Genomic DNA, 16,434 nt, shown 5'->3' on the forward strand with positions numbered 1-16,434 from the left:
TCTTTAAATCACAGCATTAAAGCAGGATAGGCCCTAATCTTGCAACTTGCTCCATATGGACAGCCCCTGTATAGGCACGGAGCCCAGCTAAGTTCAGTGGGCCTCTGCATCAGCAAAAGGTCCACCAGTGCAGGACCAGGGTCATAGTAAAGAACATAGAGTGAAATCTTTGCCCCATTGAAGTCAATGTCAAAACTCCAGTTAACATCATTTGGACCAGGATTTCCCCCATAATATTGTTGATCATGTCTGAACTAACTGGATAGCCATACAACACGGAGTAAAGCTTCCAAAGTCCCTTCCCCACATATAGTGGGCTCATTGTCAAACCTGTGATGTGTGATAGAATCCCTGGGGACAGTTTCTCATTTGATAGTCATGAATCTTTTCTGGTCATGATGCTGGAATGGATGTCTCCAGTATATTACAGTTTTTCTTCGAATATTGTCCCTATGGGTTCTCCATTGTAGGTGTCTCTTGCGCCTGGAAATGGAGATCTTCAGTAGCAGTGCCTGTCGGGCCGCACATGTACTCTTCCCCATCTCATACCGTAAGCGGCGGCTATAAAGCGCTGTGCGGTCCAGCTGCCCTCATTTCCTTCTCAACCACCCTTGTTCTGGGATGGAATCCCTAGCCAAGCCCTTTATATGCCTGTTGTGTCTTAATAATATTAGCGCTTCCATTGAAAGTTCTAAGGTAATACTTGTTTCCTTTATATTTTTTTCTTTCTATTTCCCCTTATTAAAAAAAATCCTTTCCTCTTTCTCCCCATTAGAGTAGCATAGGTTTCATTTTTCTATGCCCTTCCTTACAGGGAAGTTCTCCCTGCTCGGGGTTATGCCTGGATCTCCCAAGTTTAAGAGGTGCCTCTCCTGTCATGCGGCCCTCCCTGTGAACGACAGTCACTCACAGTATATACGCTGTTTGGGTGAGGGGCACGTGTCACAAAAGTGCACCCTCTGCCTCAAATTGAAGGCATGGTACAGAAAGGACCATGAATTGAAACTAAAACTTTTACTAATGAAGAGCTCATTGTGACCTGCCTCAGACCCTAGCCCCAATACCTCTCCTCTGCAGCGGTCACCATCAACACTGATATCTGCCGACTCCCACTCACTGCGCACCACTAAAAGAAAAGCTACACACTTTTGTCAAGATGAGAAGAAATGGGCACCGAGCTCACCCACCAAGGAAATGCATCCCCCGTGAGATCGATAGCCTCAACATCTTCTGGTGCGAGACCTAGCTCCTTTGACCATGCAGGCACCTCTGGTACCAGCACTGTTGAGAGATCTAAGGACCCTAAGTGAACAGGACCACATATGTGGATACTGTCACTCGGCACCGATAAGGACAAATCGCTAACTACAAGGCACTTCTATCCAAATATAACCATATGAACTATTCCAAGGGGTTCAGTGCACTCAGCAAAAAGTTTAGATCCTTCAAACGGGAGATCTTCCTGGGGAGCCCTGTCAGGGGAGCCCTGAGAGGTGAAGCCATAGGGCTCGTCTCATTACCACAGAAGTCACAAAGGACTGGGCCACCATATCCTCAGCATCCAGAGAGGTTTGTAGCGCCATGCATGCCAGGAGTGGTCCTTCTGTCACTAGTGCTTGGAATTGCTCTTTTTTATCATCTGGGAGAGCAACACTCCATTCACTCAGCATCTATACACCACTGCAGAAGAGAAGACAGCGTAGGTATCAACCTACCCCGAGATCTCACCCTCCATATTTCACCCTTCAACCGCATTATGATCCACAACATAGGTGACAGAGACCTCCTCCCAAATGTACACAGACATCAACACATGTTATGTGCGGTTATCTGCATGTCCCACGCATCTGCCTCCAAACAATAATTTTGAAAATTTGGTCGAGGCCCTGAGATGTCTCCCCATGGTCCAGATGCTGCAGCCATTCAAATTACTCCATCACTTTGGCAGCCATTTGACTCCATTTTACCTGACATGACAGCAAGTCACCTCCAACAAGTGGGTACTGGAAATCATCAGCAACGGGTATTCGATTTCATTCCTCTCTTTCCTGCCCACCCCATCCTGTCCCTCTTCAGGGAACATTCTCATGAGCACCGTCTATGAAAAGAAATAAACCATCTTCTGTGACTGGTAGCCATAGACCTGGTGCCATTCCAACTCAGCAGGAAAGACTTTTATTCCCACTATTTTCTAATCCAAAAGAAATCCGACAGTGGAGGTGAATGCTAGACTTGGGGAAACCTCAACAATGTTGTCAAACTACAGCAGTTCAAGATGGTCACACTATCAACAATAATCCCAGCACTGGAACAGGGGGGAGCTAGTTCTTGGCCCTCAACCTCCAAGACACGTACTTCCATATTACCATACACCCTTTCCACAGGAGGTTCCTCAGATTTGTTCTGGGGTCCGACCATTTTCAGTAAAGAGTGTTTTGGCCTCCCTATGGCACCCAGAGTATTTTCCAAAGTCCTGGAAGTGGTGGCGGCACCACTCTGCAAACAAGGGGTTATAATATTCCCCTAATCAAGGCTCCATCCAGAGGCGACTCACTCAAATCATAACAAAAAGGCTGGACCTTTTCTTGAAACTCAGCCTCCAGATAAATATACAAAAATCAACTGACACCAGTACAACAGCTAGAGTTTATTAGGTCCCAGCTAGATGCTATAGAGGCCAGAGCCTTCCTCCCAGATCACAGATTTTCCACAATAGTCAGTCTCATTTCCATCATGAGGCCCAGCCCACAGATCTCCATAGGGTGACCAGACAGCAAATGTGAAAAATTGGGACAGGGGGTGGTGGGTAATAGGAGCCTATATAAGCAAAAGCCCCAAATATCGGGACTGTCCCTATACAATCGGGACATCTGGTCACCCTAGATCTCTGCCAGAACTTGCCTACAGTTGCTCAGTCATATGGCAGCGACCACATTCGTGGTAAAACACTCCAGATTACATATGCATTGCCTCCAGGGATGGCTACGAACAGCATACATACCCCACAGACACAGGCTGAATAAACTGCTCTCGATATCACTGAAGGTCAAGGAATCATTAGACTGGTGGACACAACCTCAGAATGTCTGCATGGGGGATCCCTTCCTCCAATCACCACTGTCCTTGATACTTATGATCAACGCCTCCCTACTAAGTTGGAAAGCACATCAACAGACCCACACGGTACAGGGCAAGTGATCCCCATCAGAGTCCATGTTAAACATCAACCTCCTAGAATTACATGTAGTCCACAACACATGCCTACACTTTCTATCAATAATCAGACAACAGACAGTAAGAGTAATGATAGACAACATCGCCTACATGTTTTATATCAACAGACAGGAGTGAGGTCTCAATCCCTGTGTACAGAAGCACTAAAATTGTGGATGTGGTGCATCCAGCATGACATCAATACCTCAGCCGCATACCTTCCTGGACACCAGAATACCACGGCAGACTCACTGAGCAGGAAGTTCTCACAAGAACACAAGTGGGAGATAGACACAAGAACCCTACAGCACCAAACTCTGGGGGACACCTTCCTCATTTCATGGGACGCACCTCTTCTCTATGCCTTTCCACCTCTTCCCCTACTGTTCAAAGTGTTTCCCAAGATAAAAGTGGAATGATCTAGAGTCATTCTCATAGCCCCAACATGACCACGACAAATATGGTATCCTTACCTCTTATTCCTGGTGGTCTGTCCACCTATCACCCTGTTGATGCCACACCTCCTCTCACAGGATGCAGGTCAGATTCTTCACCCAAATCTAGAATTTTTCCATCTGAAGGCATGGCTTCTTCATGCTTCCAGAATACAGAGATGACCTGTTCAGAACAGATGTAAGAGATTCTTTTAAATAGCCAGTGTTCGACAATACATTATACTTACCTACATACTTACAGTGGGGGGAGGGATAGCTCAGTGGTTTGAGCATTGGCCTGCTAAACACAGGGTTGTGAGTTCAATCCTTGAGGGGGCCACTTAGGGATCTGGGGCAAAAATCAGTACTCAGCCCTGCTAGTGAAGGCAGGGGGCTGGACTCAATGACCTTTTAAGGTCCCTTCCAGTTCTAGGTGATAGGATATCTCCATTAATTAATAAATAAATAAATACATGGAAAAGATTCTGAGCTTGGTGTGACACCAAACATGTCTCAGCAATGAGCGCTCCTTTACCACTCATCTTGGACTACACCCAACAGCTAAAAAGATCAGGGCTATTCACAAGCTCTGTTCATATACATCTGGCTGCCATTATTGCACTCCAAGATAGAGGATAATTCAGTATTCAACCATCCAATGACAAAAAATTCCTTAAGGGTTCCTACAGAATCTTTACCCTGAGATACAAGACCCTCCTTGGGATCTCAGCCTATCTCACCAGCTCTCCATTTGAACCTATGGTGACCTGCGCCTACATGCATCTATCCACGAAAATGGTCTTTCTTGTACCCATCACATCTGCCCAATGGGTAGGAGAAATAGGTGCCCTCATGGTGTACCCCACATACACAATCTTATACAAAGATAAAGTCATTTTACAACCACACCTGAAGTTTTTACCCAAGGTACCATCCTCTTTCCCTGTAAATCAACCTATCCACCTTTCCTAAACCACGTGGCAAACAGCATGAAGCTATGACACCTTGGATGGCAGACAAGCACTAGCCTTTTACCTTGACAGTCATCACACTTATTCTTCTCTATAGATAAAAGATCAAAGGGATTGGTCGTATCCAAACAACATCTGTCAAAATGGGTCTCAGAATGCATCCACCTTTGCTACCAATGACACAAACTTCAGTCCTCACCTGGAACTCATATGCATTCCATTCACTCGCTTTCCACCTCGATAGCTTTTCTAAATAACATGTCGATTACTGGCATTGGTAAGGCAGCCACATGGGCACCCACGGACACATTTAGTCAACATTATGCAGCATCAGATGCCCTACTAGGACCACTGTTCTATCCTCCTTAGTAGATGTCTCTCTGAAGCCGCAGCCTTCCATCTAGGGGCACTGCTCTGCACTCACCTACAATGGAGCACCAATGGGAACACTACTCAGAGAAGAACAAAGGGTTACTCACCCTGTGCAGTACTGAGATTCTTCAAGATATGTGTCCCTATGGGTGCTTCACTACCCTGCCTCATTCCCTCCGCTTCAGAGTTCAAACGTAGGCTCTGTGGTAGAGAAGGAACTGAGGGTGGTGAACCACACAGTGCAATATAGCCACTGCTCACAGCGTGAGACGGGGAGGAAAAGTGTGCGGCCCAACTGGCACTGCTGCCAAAGATCTCTGATCCCAGGCACAGGGACACTACTGCACCTACAGTGGAGCACCCGTAGGGACACACATCTCGAAGAACCTCAGTTACTGCACAGGGTGAGTAGCCCTCTCTTCCATGTCTTTTTCCTGCTTTCTTTTACAAAACACACTGCTTTCTTTGGGAGATTATGATTGTAAGAATTGGAAGGAGGGTCACTGAAGAGGGGTGTTTTAGGAAGCGGTTTGAATGAAGAGAAGGTTGTTATGTAGTGCAAAAGGAATGGGAGTGCCAGGCATTTGAGGAAGACATGAGAAAGATACCGAGTTCATGACATTTGAGCGCTGAAGGACTGGACAGTGCAAGGGCCTGGAAATGGGCTATGACACCTAGCAATCCTCGATCACCAGTTAAAATCCAGGCCAGGCTGATGGTGACGAAAAGTACCAGCCAGTGTTACGTGGCCTATGTGAAGCAGATTAGTAGCATCATTCCACTTGCAGTGGGGAGGAGTCAAGCATCACGAACACCATGACACTCTCAGAAAAGAGGCCAAGAGCTGAATGAACTTGCAGATTTACTAGCCCTCTCAGTCTGGGAGGGGGCCTTGAAGTGCAGAATGAAGATTCTACATTGTCACTGCTCATGCTGTATCTTCCCTGCATATGAAAAAGTTCTGTTCCCAATACTATTAATTCAGTACCTAAAAATAACCCTTTTGTTCCATTTACACTGTTCCAAGCTGCCTTATTTATTGTGCTGTTTGTGTTGTACAGTGTCCTCACCTCTCTGCAGGTCTATATTTCACCCAATGTGCTTTATTTTACTATAGGAAGATTGTCATGGCATCTTCAGAATAAATGTAAGTGTTTCAAAAAATCTGAATTTAAAGCTAAGACCTGGAGAGAAAAAGCCTGGATTTTGGGTGCCACGAGTCTGGTGAGTAGTTGTAACTTGGCCAGTTTTTCTTCAGATAGTTCAGTTGTTAATCTGCTGCAGGACCCAAACACTGCAGCATTGTAGTACTGAAAGTAGCAAATAAAACTGGTGACAAACAGACCAATCTAGTTTCCCTACCAACCTGAGGGAAGCGCAGGAAGGACAAACATGCTGCCTATTACTGTACATATCTGATATTTCCTATTTTACACACAGGGAAATATTGTGGTTAGGGCTGTCAAGCGATTAAGAAAATTAATCGTGATTAATCGTGTGATTAAAAAAATTAATCATGATTAATTGCATGATTAATCACACTGTTAAACAATAATAGAATACCATTTTAAATATTTTGGATGCTTTTTACATTTTCAAATATATTGATTTCAATTATAACACAGAATACAAAGTGTACAGTGCTCACTTTATATTTATTTTTATTGCAAATATTTGCACTGTAAAAACAAAAGAAATAGTATTTTTCAGTTCACCTGATACAAGTACTGTAGTGTAATTTCTTTATCATGGAAGTTGAACTTACAAATGTAGAATTATGTTGAAAAACACTGCATTCCAAAATAAAACACTGTAAAACTTTAAAGTCTACAAGTCCCACTCAGTCCTATTTCTTGTTCAGTCAGTCACTCAGACAAACAAGTTTGTTTACATTTGCAGGAGATAATGCTATCCGCTTCTTGTTTACAATGTCACCTGAAAGTGAGAACATGGCACTATTGTAACCGGCGTCACAAGATATTTACATCCCAGATGCTGTAAAGGTTCATATGTCCCTTCATGCTTCAACCACCATTCCAGAGGACATGCGTCCATGCTGATGACGAGTTCTGCTAAGTAACGATCCAAAGCAGTGCAGACCAATGCATGTTCATTTTCATCATCTGAGTCAGATGCCACCAGTAGAAGGTTGATTTTCTTTTTTGGTGGTTCAGGGTCTGTAGTTTCCACATTGGAGTGTTGTTCTTTTAAGACTTCTGAAAGCATGCGACACACCTCGTCCCTCTCAGATTTTGGAAGGCACTGCAGCTATCTTTAGAAATCTCACATTCATTCTTTCTTTGTGTTTTGTCAAATCTGCAGTGAAAGTGTTCTTAAAACGAACAACATGTGCTGGGTCATCATGCAAGACTGCTATAACAAGAAATATATGGCAGAATGCTGGTAAAACAAAGCAGGAGACATACAATTCTCCCCACTGGAGTTGAGTCACAAATTTAATTAACTAATTATTTTTTTAACAAGCATGGAAGCATGTCCTCTAGAATGGTGGCTGAAACATGAATACGAATGTTTAGCATATCTAGCATGTAAATACCTTGCAATGCCTGCTACAAAAGTCCCATGAGAACTCCTGCTCTCACTTTCTGGTGACATTGTAAATAAGAAATGGACAGCATGATCTCCCATAAATGTAAACAAACTTGTTTGTCTTAGCGATTGGCTGAACAAGAGGTAGGACTGAGTGGATTTGTAGGCTCTAAAGTTTTACATTGTTTTGTTTTGAGTTTTTTATGTAACAACAATAAAAAATCTACATTTGTAAGTTGCACTTCCATTATAAAGAGATTGCAGTACAGTACTTGTATGAGGTGAATTGAAAAATACTTTATCATTTTTATAGCGCAAATATTTGTAATAAAAAATAATAATATAAACTGAGCACTGTACACTTTGTATTCTGTGTTGTTACTGAAATCAATACATTTGAAAATGTAGAAAAACATCCACAAATATTTAATAAATTTCAGTTGGTATTCTATTGTTTAACAGTGTGATTAAAACTGTGATTAATCGTGATTCATTTTTTTAATCGTGATTCATTTTTTTGAGTTAATCGTGTGAGTTAACTGCAATTAATTGACAGCCCCAATTGTGGTATCTCAGATGCAACAATGATGTAATGGCAACAGTAAGTCTATGATTTATATTCTGACAGTGTCAATTTAAGATTTTTCTAACACCTAAAAATGTGTGAAACTTGTCTTTAATTGCTTAGATTTTGAAAGGAGGTTGTTTCACTTTTTGCAAATTCAGCAAAACGGCTAAAATTATTTTAATTAAGGGGGGAGGGTAAAAGAACGTGGTAGCATGGGAAAATTCAGAGCCATCCTACACTAATGAAATAATACACTGTGATTTGAACAGTCAGTGAAGCTGTGGCATCTGCAGAACTCTTTCAGCTTCCGTATGCTTCAGATAAATTCTGAAGGCAGAATTCCTGTGAGTAAGCAAATTCAATCCACTTCAGCTTGATCCAGAAATAACTAAAAAGATCTTAATCAGCAAAACTATGAAGTTTGGAGAATTTTTTGTCACTGCAGAAAATGTATTATTCAAGGAGGTGAGTACCAGTTGTTGGCCTTGTAGGACCGGATTTTCAAGAGCCCAGTACCTCATAGCCTGAGTGTCACAGTGGGAGCTATGTCCATATTGCAAGCGAGGGGTGTGATTTCCTGGCTTGTGTGCAGATACCCATGGTAGCTCAATGAGAGCTAGCCTGAGTATAAACAGTAGTGTAGCTGCAGTAGTGTGGGCAGTGGCAACGGAGGCATGGTTTGTACTAAGCTAGTGGTTCCCAAATTTTAACAACCTGTGAACCCTTTTCACTAAAATGTCAAGTTTTGTGAACCCCCTTCTAAAAATGAAATGAGGCTCCTATGTTTCATCAAGGAGTATTAGATGTGAAACAGCATGAAGGTATTTAAGAAGCCAACTCAAAGAGTTCCTCCTTCCACAAGCATTCAGGTCTTGAGCAGTCCAGGAAACAACGCACATTACAACAAAGCTTAAACTTGTTCTTCATAATAATTTTAAAAACAATACTAGCTGCCTATTTAATTATAAGATCAGCAAAAAATATCCACCTCCCTTTCCATTTCTTATAAGGAGTCTTGAAGTTTAAATCTCCTCAGTGTGATAGATAGGCTTGCTTAGATCTGCTTAGCTCTTGGAAGCTCAGGGGCTCCAGGCTGCCCGAGGTTCCTAGGGACAGCTCTGTCCGCCATTAGGGAATTTTTTCCTAAGAACTCCCTGTAACATTTCGCGAACCCCCAGGGGTTCACGAACCCCAGTTTGGGAACCACTGTACTAAGCAAAGCTAAGCTGTGCCTCTGCTGCCACTGCCTGTGCTACCACAGCTATACTACTACTTATACTCACACCAACTCAGGGGAATCACACTCATATTGTAGACATAGCCTTAGCGGTGAGATTTTCCAAGAAGTTACGCTGGTAGGGAAACTGGAAATCTAGCTACTTATTTTGGTGTCTGAATGGTAGCTGAGGCTGAGCTTTTCAGAAAATCTGTCTCTGATTGGGGATGCACAGCTCTTCAAAAAACTAACCTCTAATGGAGTCTTTCATTTTCAAATGGAGTTTCTTCCTTTGGAATCCTGGCTAACCCAAAGAATGTTATGTTTGAAGGCTAAGAAAACCAGTGATTTCCTCTCGTTAACATTTCTCTTTGGACTAGCAAAATCTGATATTATGAATGAATATGAATGATAATTTGCAGAAGCATCTACTGACTAAACCAGGAGCCTGAATCACATCAGCACTTTTGAAAATTCTGTTCCTTGAGGTTCATTAGCAGGGTTGTGTGACATAGCTTTGTTTCTGCCAGTGTCATCAGAACTGTTTTTTTTCACGATCGCTAACTTTTGGCAATGTACTGTCAGAAACACTCTAAAATACAGTGCCATGTCACAAGCTTTATCATTTTTACAGTAGCTCAGCTTATAAATAAATATGAGATTGTAAAGATTTAGCAATTAAGTGGAGTATATGTAATTTTTTTAGTTTTCAAAGTATTATTATTCAGAACATTGCATGATATTTTGTAGAGATTTAGACAATGCCACAGTCACTGTAACAAAGGAGTTTACAGTCTCAGACTAACATAGAATATGAAGAAAAACTAAGCAGATATGGAAAGAAAAGTTGAGTAATAACACAAATAAAAACTGCGCTTCTTTATATGATTAGCTCCTTTGTATAGCATGAAATTGTATTCTTTGACTTAGAGAGGCCACAGTACGATGCCTAAGCTCCATCTTATCAGAAGATAGTTAAAATGCACTCATTCCTTTACTATTGTTTCAGGGCAAATCCTCGCAATTTTAATTTTGACAATGTGGGAAATGCCATGTTGGCACTATTTGAAGTTCTTTCATTAAAAGGCTGGGTGGAAGTCAGAGATGTCATTATTCATCGCGTGGGGCCGGTAAGCAAGCATATCAAATCCTGTTAACGCTTCGAAAGCTGCTGAATTTGTTTTGATGAATAAACATATTTTTCGTGTATGCAGATCCATGGAATCTATATTCATGTCTTTGTGTTCCTGGGCTGCATGATTGGATTGACCCTTTTTGTTGGAGTTGTCATTGCTAATTTCAATGAAAATAAGGTAATAATTCAGTTATTGTATCTCACATGGGAATAGTCTCATACTTTGTTAGCTTTAAACATCGTATGACAAATTGTGCAATATGAGATAATAAGATGTGCTGTTGCTAATATAAGTAAGTTACAATTCAAGAAGCAACCTCATTATTTCCTTAGGATCATATTACCTGAAGAGAGATATAGGACCAAATTCAGATCTGAAGTGAGCAGATGCAGGTGTACTGACGTATGAATTTAGGCATGGTCTCAATTTGGCCCATAAGCAATGAACAAAGAGAACTATTCTTTGAGTTCCTCACTTGACAAAAATGGTGGTGAGGGGGAAAGCTCTTGAGACACAGATCTAGAGTCTGTGACATGGTTGTTTTTAAATTTCACTAAGCTTGTGTCTTTATTTTACTACCTTTTTATTTTTTCTGTAATGAAATCTTTCCAATAATCCACTAGTGTTTTATTAATCTTTCTTATTGTGTAATCCCTTTTAATTTAATATTTCCTGTGCTGTGTGATTTTTGGCCTAACAGTGAGAATTAATACATGTTATAATAATCAGTCTCTTTAACTGCATCACGTTTTAGGGTGTATCTTCCCAGGGCATATCTTGCGGACACAATTCCATAAAGAGATTATGTCCACCTCAGAGGGAGCTTTTCTGATCTTATTAGTAGGACAGCCACCTGTTTGTTTGACTCACTGTTCCAAGTCTAGACATTCCAAGACACGCCATGAGGATGGTACTACTGCTCACACAGCTTTGTATGGTTAAGTGCTTACTGGGCAAAATTTCTATGTGTCTGGGAAAGCAATCTGTGACATTTGCCTTTAAAAGTTCTCTGTTGCTTTTCCAGCTCCAAACCCTTGGTATGAGATTTTATAGCTCTCTGATGTTGTAAGGACCTTATTATGTCTTAAGATAATTTTAAATAGTGTAGTTTGTACTATGCTATCAAAATGCTTATGTGTGTGCTCTTTATTACTACCTACCTTGAAGTCATATTTGCACTTCTTATGCTTTCTTTATGGAAAATGTTGTAGCATAGCCTATGTTTATTTTATTTAAATTATACTACAAGCATAGGAAGTGTGTCTGTAGTGCTTTTGTAGAAGGCTGGTTCCCTGATAAGCTAGAGCAGTGCTGACAAGCTAATACCTTGCTGCAGGGTTTTTTACAGCAAAGTCCAGACAGAATCGACCACTGTTTAAAACAGTGCTCCCCAGCAAATGGTGTTCAGTCAAATGGAAGACCTCCCGTAGGTTTCCCTACCCCCACTGAGCCACTGATACAAAGAGCAACAACTGAGCTTGCTGAGTTGAGTCCCAGAAACTCACAGCTAGTGCATTTGGAAATCTTCTTGAGTGCAGGGCTGATGCTCTGACCCCTTTACCCAAATACTGTGTTATTCAAGGAGAGTTTGAGAATGTAACTTTATTTCAAGCCCCGAGGCAAGCTGTTGTTTTCATGTGCACAACATTTAAATGTTTAAGATTTTATATGACAAAAGCTTCTTGTTTTTCTTTGTTAAGGGTACAGCTTTACTGACTGTAGATCAGAGACGGTGGGAAGATCTAAAGAGCAGACTGAAGATAGCTCAACCTCTTCATCTCCCACCTCGTCCGGGTATCAAAGATATTCTGATGTTATTCATGTTGAGCCCCAGTGTTCATAATTCCCCAGGAGTCTAAGATTCAAATTAAAATTGTAATCGTTAGGCCACTAGGAGGTTGTGCATAAGTTAATGTGGATAACAGGCTCCAACTACAGATCTCTGTATAAGGCTATTAAAATCAACCCAAAAAAGGTTGTGCTTCAATGGTTTTAGGATAAGCCTTAATGAAAAAATGAATTTTAAATGAAATATATTTGCACTTGCCTGTTAATGATATGAATTGAATGTCTTATCTTGACAGCAATTGAATGATGCACTTGCTTTACCCCTACCAAAGCCTTCATGCAACATTGGTGTTCAGTATTTGAAATTACATGTTCAGAAGCACTATTCGATATGTGAAACTGTAGCAGAAAATTAGAAATGTATTTCAAAACTAGGCAAGGATTAGGTTACCATTAACAAACAAGAAAAATATGTCAAGAAACAGGGAGAAAAAAATACCACTGTGTGCAATTTAATTCTTCTTGTTTAACTCCTTCTTTTTCAGATAACGATGGCTTTAGAGCCAAAATGTATGATATAACGCAGCATCCGTTTTTTAAGAGGACTATTGCTGTGCTTGTTCTGGCCCAGTCTGTCTTGCTTTCAGTGAAGGTATTTTTGTTTCTTATTGCGTCTTGTAACGGTGGCGGAACGAATGAGCTGTACCCTTTTAAAATAGTGAACTGTACATAAGCTAGCAATGAACTGCTGGAAATATAATATTTCTAAATACAGTGGGCCAGATACTCAGCTGGTGTAAATCAGTACAGCTCCATTAAAGTCTCTGGAGCTGCGCCAGTTTATACCAATTAACAATCTGGTCCACTATTTTTAATGTCTCATTTAACGCTAAATCCATATAAAAGGAAAGATGCACCCACCTACCATTCCTGCCTGAATGTGTCATTCACTGTAAAAACAGAATCTATGGCAACAATACACACTGAAATAAAAATTAAAACGTGGTAAATAGATTTTTATATCTGTTTTATGATCTACTATCTTTGTTCCATTTCAGTGGGATGTCGAAGATCCAGTGACTGTTCCTTTAGCAACAATGTCTGTTGTTTTCACCTTCATTTTTGTCCTAGAGGTACAGTAATATATTTAGTTGTTTCTCCAGAGTCAGACTAGTTTTGTATATTTTATTTTGGTTCTAGGGTTACTGTCCAAGTTTTAATTGCAGGCTACATATCCATGGGGCAACTCATATGACTAGTGCTTGAGTATGTATTGCAGAAATGTGTGTTTTACTTGTTATGGGGCTAGACTTGTGTATCCTTTTCAGTCCATGTATCTGCAACACAGATAATTTCATCCTGGATATGTATAGCAATGAGAATGGTATTTCAGTAAATTTCTAAAGCAGAGTTGCAAAGGGTGTTCTGTGCAGTGAGCCAGCACAAGGTCTAGCTACCTGGGAAGTCCTGCTTAAAACATACATCCTTCCTTTCATTCTCAGTCTGTTTAAATATGACACCATGAGAAAACAGAAGGCAAAAGGACTGTTAGCCATAGAAAGCACATATATTTCTAAGCATCTCTGTGTGTGTATCCATCTCCTTTGCCTCAGTCATTTAAAAAGCAAAAGCAACAGAATTATGGGTAGTATGTAGATACGAGCGTAGAAAAGTAAAGGTTATATAACAGGGGTATATTGGGAGAAGACTATGACAAACATAACTATTTGGTGTATAATTTCCTTTATCATATGCCTCTCTTCTCCCATCTTAAAAGACAATATTTAGTACAAGCAGTGAAAAGAAGGTGGTTGGTTTTCCTTAATTAGCAGCCTGGAAAACACTGCAACCAACATCAGCTCTGTGAGCATAATTAACCTGTGGGACTCATTTCAACAAGATAGGAATGAGTCTGAGAGCTTAGTAGGGTTCAGAAAAAGATTAGATATTTATATAGGTAATAACATAGATAGCTACACTGGTTAAGATGAAAAATGAGAAGGGATATAAATCCTCATCTTTCAGATTGTAAGCCAATCACAAATTTAAATCTGCCAGTAAAGCAGTCTAGTAATCAGAGAACTCAGCTCCTCTGTGTACCTAAGAAAGGAGATGGCAACTAAAAAGGCTCACTTTGTTAGTCATCAAATAAAGAGGCTCAAACTAAAGCCTTAGCAGCCTTTACATTTTAGCTGATTTATAGAATTGCACATAATATCCTTTCTGTAGTTTGTTTGTTTTTACCATTCTACAGAATCCTCCATAAAGTTATGAGTCTCTCATTATAATGTCAACAATTACTACACCACAATCTGATACTCTATTTATTTCCTGTGGTAAGTATGGGGAAATATGTTGGTATCTGAGATACCTCTGTGAGGTAACTGCTGGTTGAGAAATATTGACTTTTTAATGGCAATCATTCTACCTGGAGGCCATCCTGAGTAGGAAACTGTCTAGAGGGCAAAGGAAAAGTTGGATTCAAGGTAAAATTTCTGTAGTACATGGGATTCAAACAAGTCTAATTCCAGTGCCATCTACCATGCTAGCACAAACAGATAGAACTTGTGACAAGGAAGCTAAAAGAGCCACTAACCAATGTGGGGAAATGAAGGCCATTCCTCAACAGGGGGTCCAGAATCATGCCCATCGAGGAGAGTTCAGACTAACAGTGGGAGTGCTGCGCAAGGAAAGAGAAAATTCTGTAAAGCCCCAGAGTAGACTGCATCTTAATGAAAAAGTGATCTAGATATGGATATAAATTAAAAGCCTTTTAGACAAAAGAATACAGGCAGGATCTAAACTGTGTGTTCAGCTTTCTCACCTGGATTAGAAAGTTAACAGGTAAAAATAAAATATTCCTTTGTTTCCAAACTGAAGAAAACTCTTGATGCCTATTTGGCTCCCTTATCAAGGTCCTTCTTGAATAGTTTAGAGCCATTGTGCCCACAAGCATCTCCTGAGTCTACCCAAAAATTCCAGTTCATTTGTGTCATGCATATCCCCAACCTACCAGATACAGCCCCACAAGCCAGATAAATGCAGCTTCCTGCCAAGTACTTGGTACCTGTCCTGGTTAATCATGGCCAAACCTGAACCCTGGTAGACACAGAATCTGAGTAGGGTCAGGTCTAACTGCATAGCTCTGGTAAAGAATGCAGTGAAACAGTTCTAAAGACCACCGATGAGAGCTCAAACCTGTGTAAGAAAAGAATCACTCTTCCTATTGCAAACATCAATACAAGTGGCCACAGAATCAGTGGAAAAAACTTACTTTGAGACCTCATTATTATTTTAGGATACTATGAGACATGGCTTTAGTGATGACTGAGATGAATATCAGGTGGACCCCATTCTTACAATAAAATATCTTGAAAAGACATGGGAAGGAAGGATTTAGTCTGCCTATGGTAGACCATTTTTTTAAAATCCTGGTAGGTGGAGCTATTGTATCCTGCTAACTGTGGGAAAACTTGGTTTGTGGAATGGGAGGGATGGAGAAGTACAGCAAAAAATAGATATTTGGAAACTGAAAAATATTCCTCTGCAGATTATAAAAATTGTGACTCTGTCCTGCACTTTCCAGTCATATCTGAGTGGAGAGTATACGATCAGGTAAGTGAAGAGTGTCAAATTTGAGCCTAAACCAGTGTCACCTTTAATACAATTTAGCCTTTGGGAATTTAACAAACATTGTTAAATGTCAGTATTGAAAGCTAGGATATAAAACCAAAGAGATTAGTGCCTAATTATTATTTCTTTTATATGATATGCTTTAGTAACATTTAAACCGTTAATATGTGTAGCTAAGAACTGACTGTGTGCAACGCTAAACCTTCTTTTGTAGACATTCTGCATGGATCACATGGCTTCTCCGACTGCAAAATACTGTTATCTATTCTAAACAGAACCTATTCTTAAACATCCTGCCTGAGGCATCACTAACTTTCTAAGAAAAAACAACGAGGAGTCCTTGTGGCACCTTAGAGACTAACAAATTTTTTTGGGCAAAAGCTTATGCCTTAATAAATTTGTTAGTCTCTAAGGTGCCACAAGGACTCCTCGTTGTTTTTGCTGATACAGACTAATATGGCTACCCCTCTGAAACCTATTTCTAAGAAAAGTCAACCCTTTCAGTCTCTGTGTTCATTAGGAGCATTGTGAAACCCACTGCAATCTACTGGCC

The 16,434-nt window shown here is 40.6% G+C and overlaps 1 protein-coding gene across 3 annotated transcripts in view; it reads left to right on the forward strand.

Moving 5' to 3' along the window:
- NALCN (sodium leak channel, non-selective) overlaps positions 1-16,434 on the forward strand; it is a 361,008-nt gene that overhangs the window by 326,011 nt on the left and 18,563 nt on the right. For all 3 annotated transcript variants that reach the window (XM_065592295.1, XM_065592302.1, XM_065592310.1), the window contains 6 exons: positions 6,108-6,214; positions 10,334-10,454; positions 10,539-10,637; positions 12,161-12,254; positions 12,794-12,900; positions 13,307-13,381. In XM_065592295.1, the coding sequence (XP_065448367.1) occupies positions 6,108-6,214; positions 10,334-10,454; positions 10,539-10,637; positions 12,161-12,254; positions 12,794-12,900; positions 13,307-13,381 (603 nt within the window). The remainder of the gene's footprint in view (positions 1-6,107; positions 6,215-10,333; positions 10,455-10,538; positions 10,638-12,160; positions 12,255-12,793; positions 12,901-13,306; positions 13,382-16,434) is intronic.

This window comes from Chrysemys picta, chromosome 1, assembly GCF_011386835.1.
Source record: "Chrysemys picta bellii isolate R12L10 chromosome 1, ASM1138683v2, whole genome shotgun sequence".
NCBI classification, from domain to species: domain Eukaryota; kingdom Metazoa; phylum Chordata; order Testudines; family Emydidae; genus Chrysemys; species Chrysemys picta.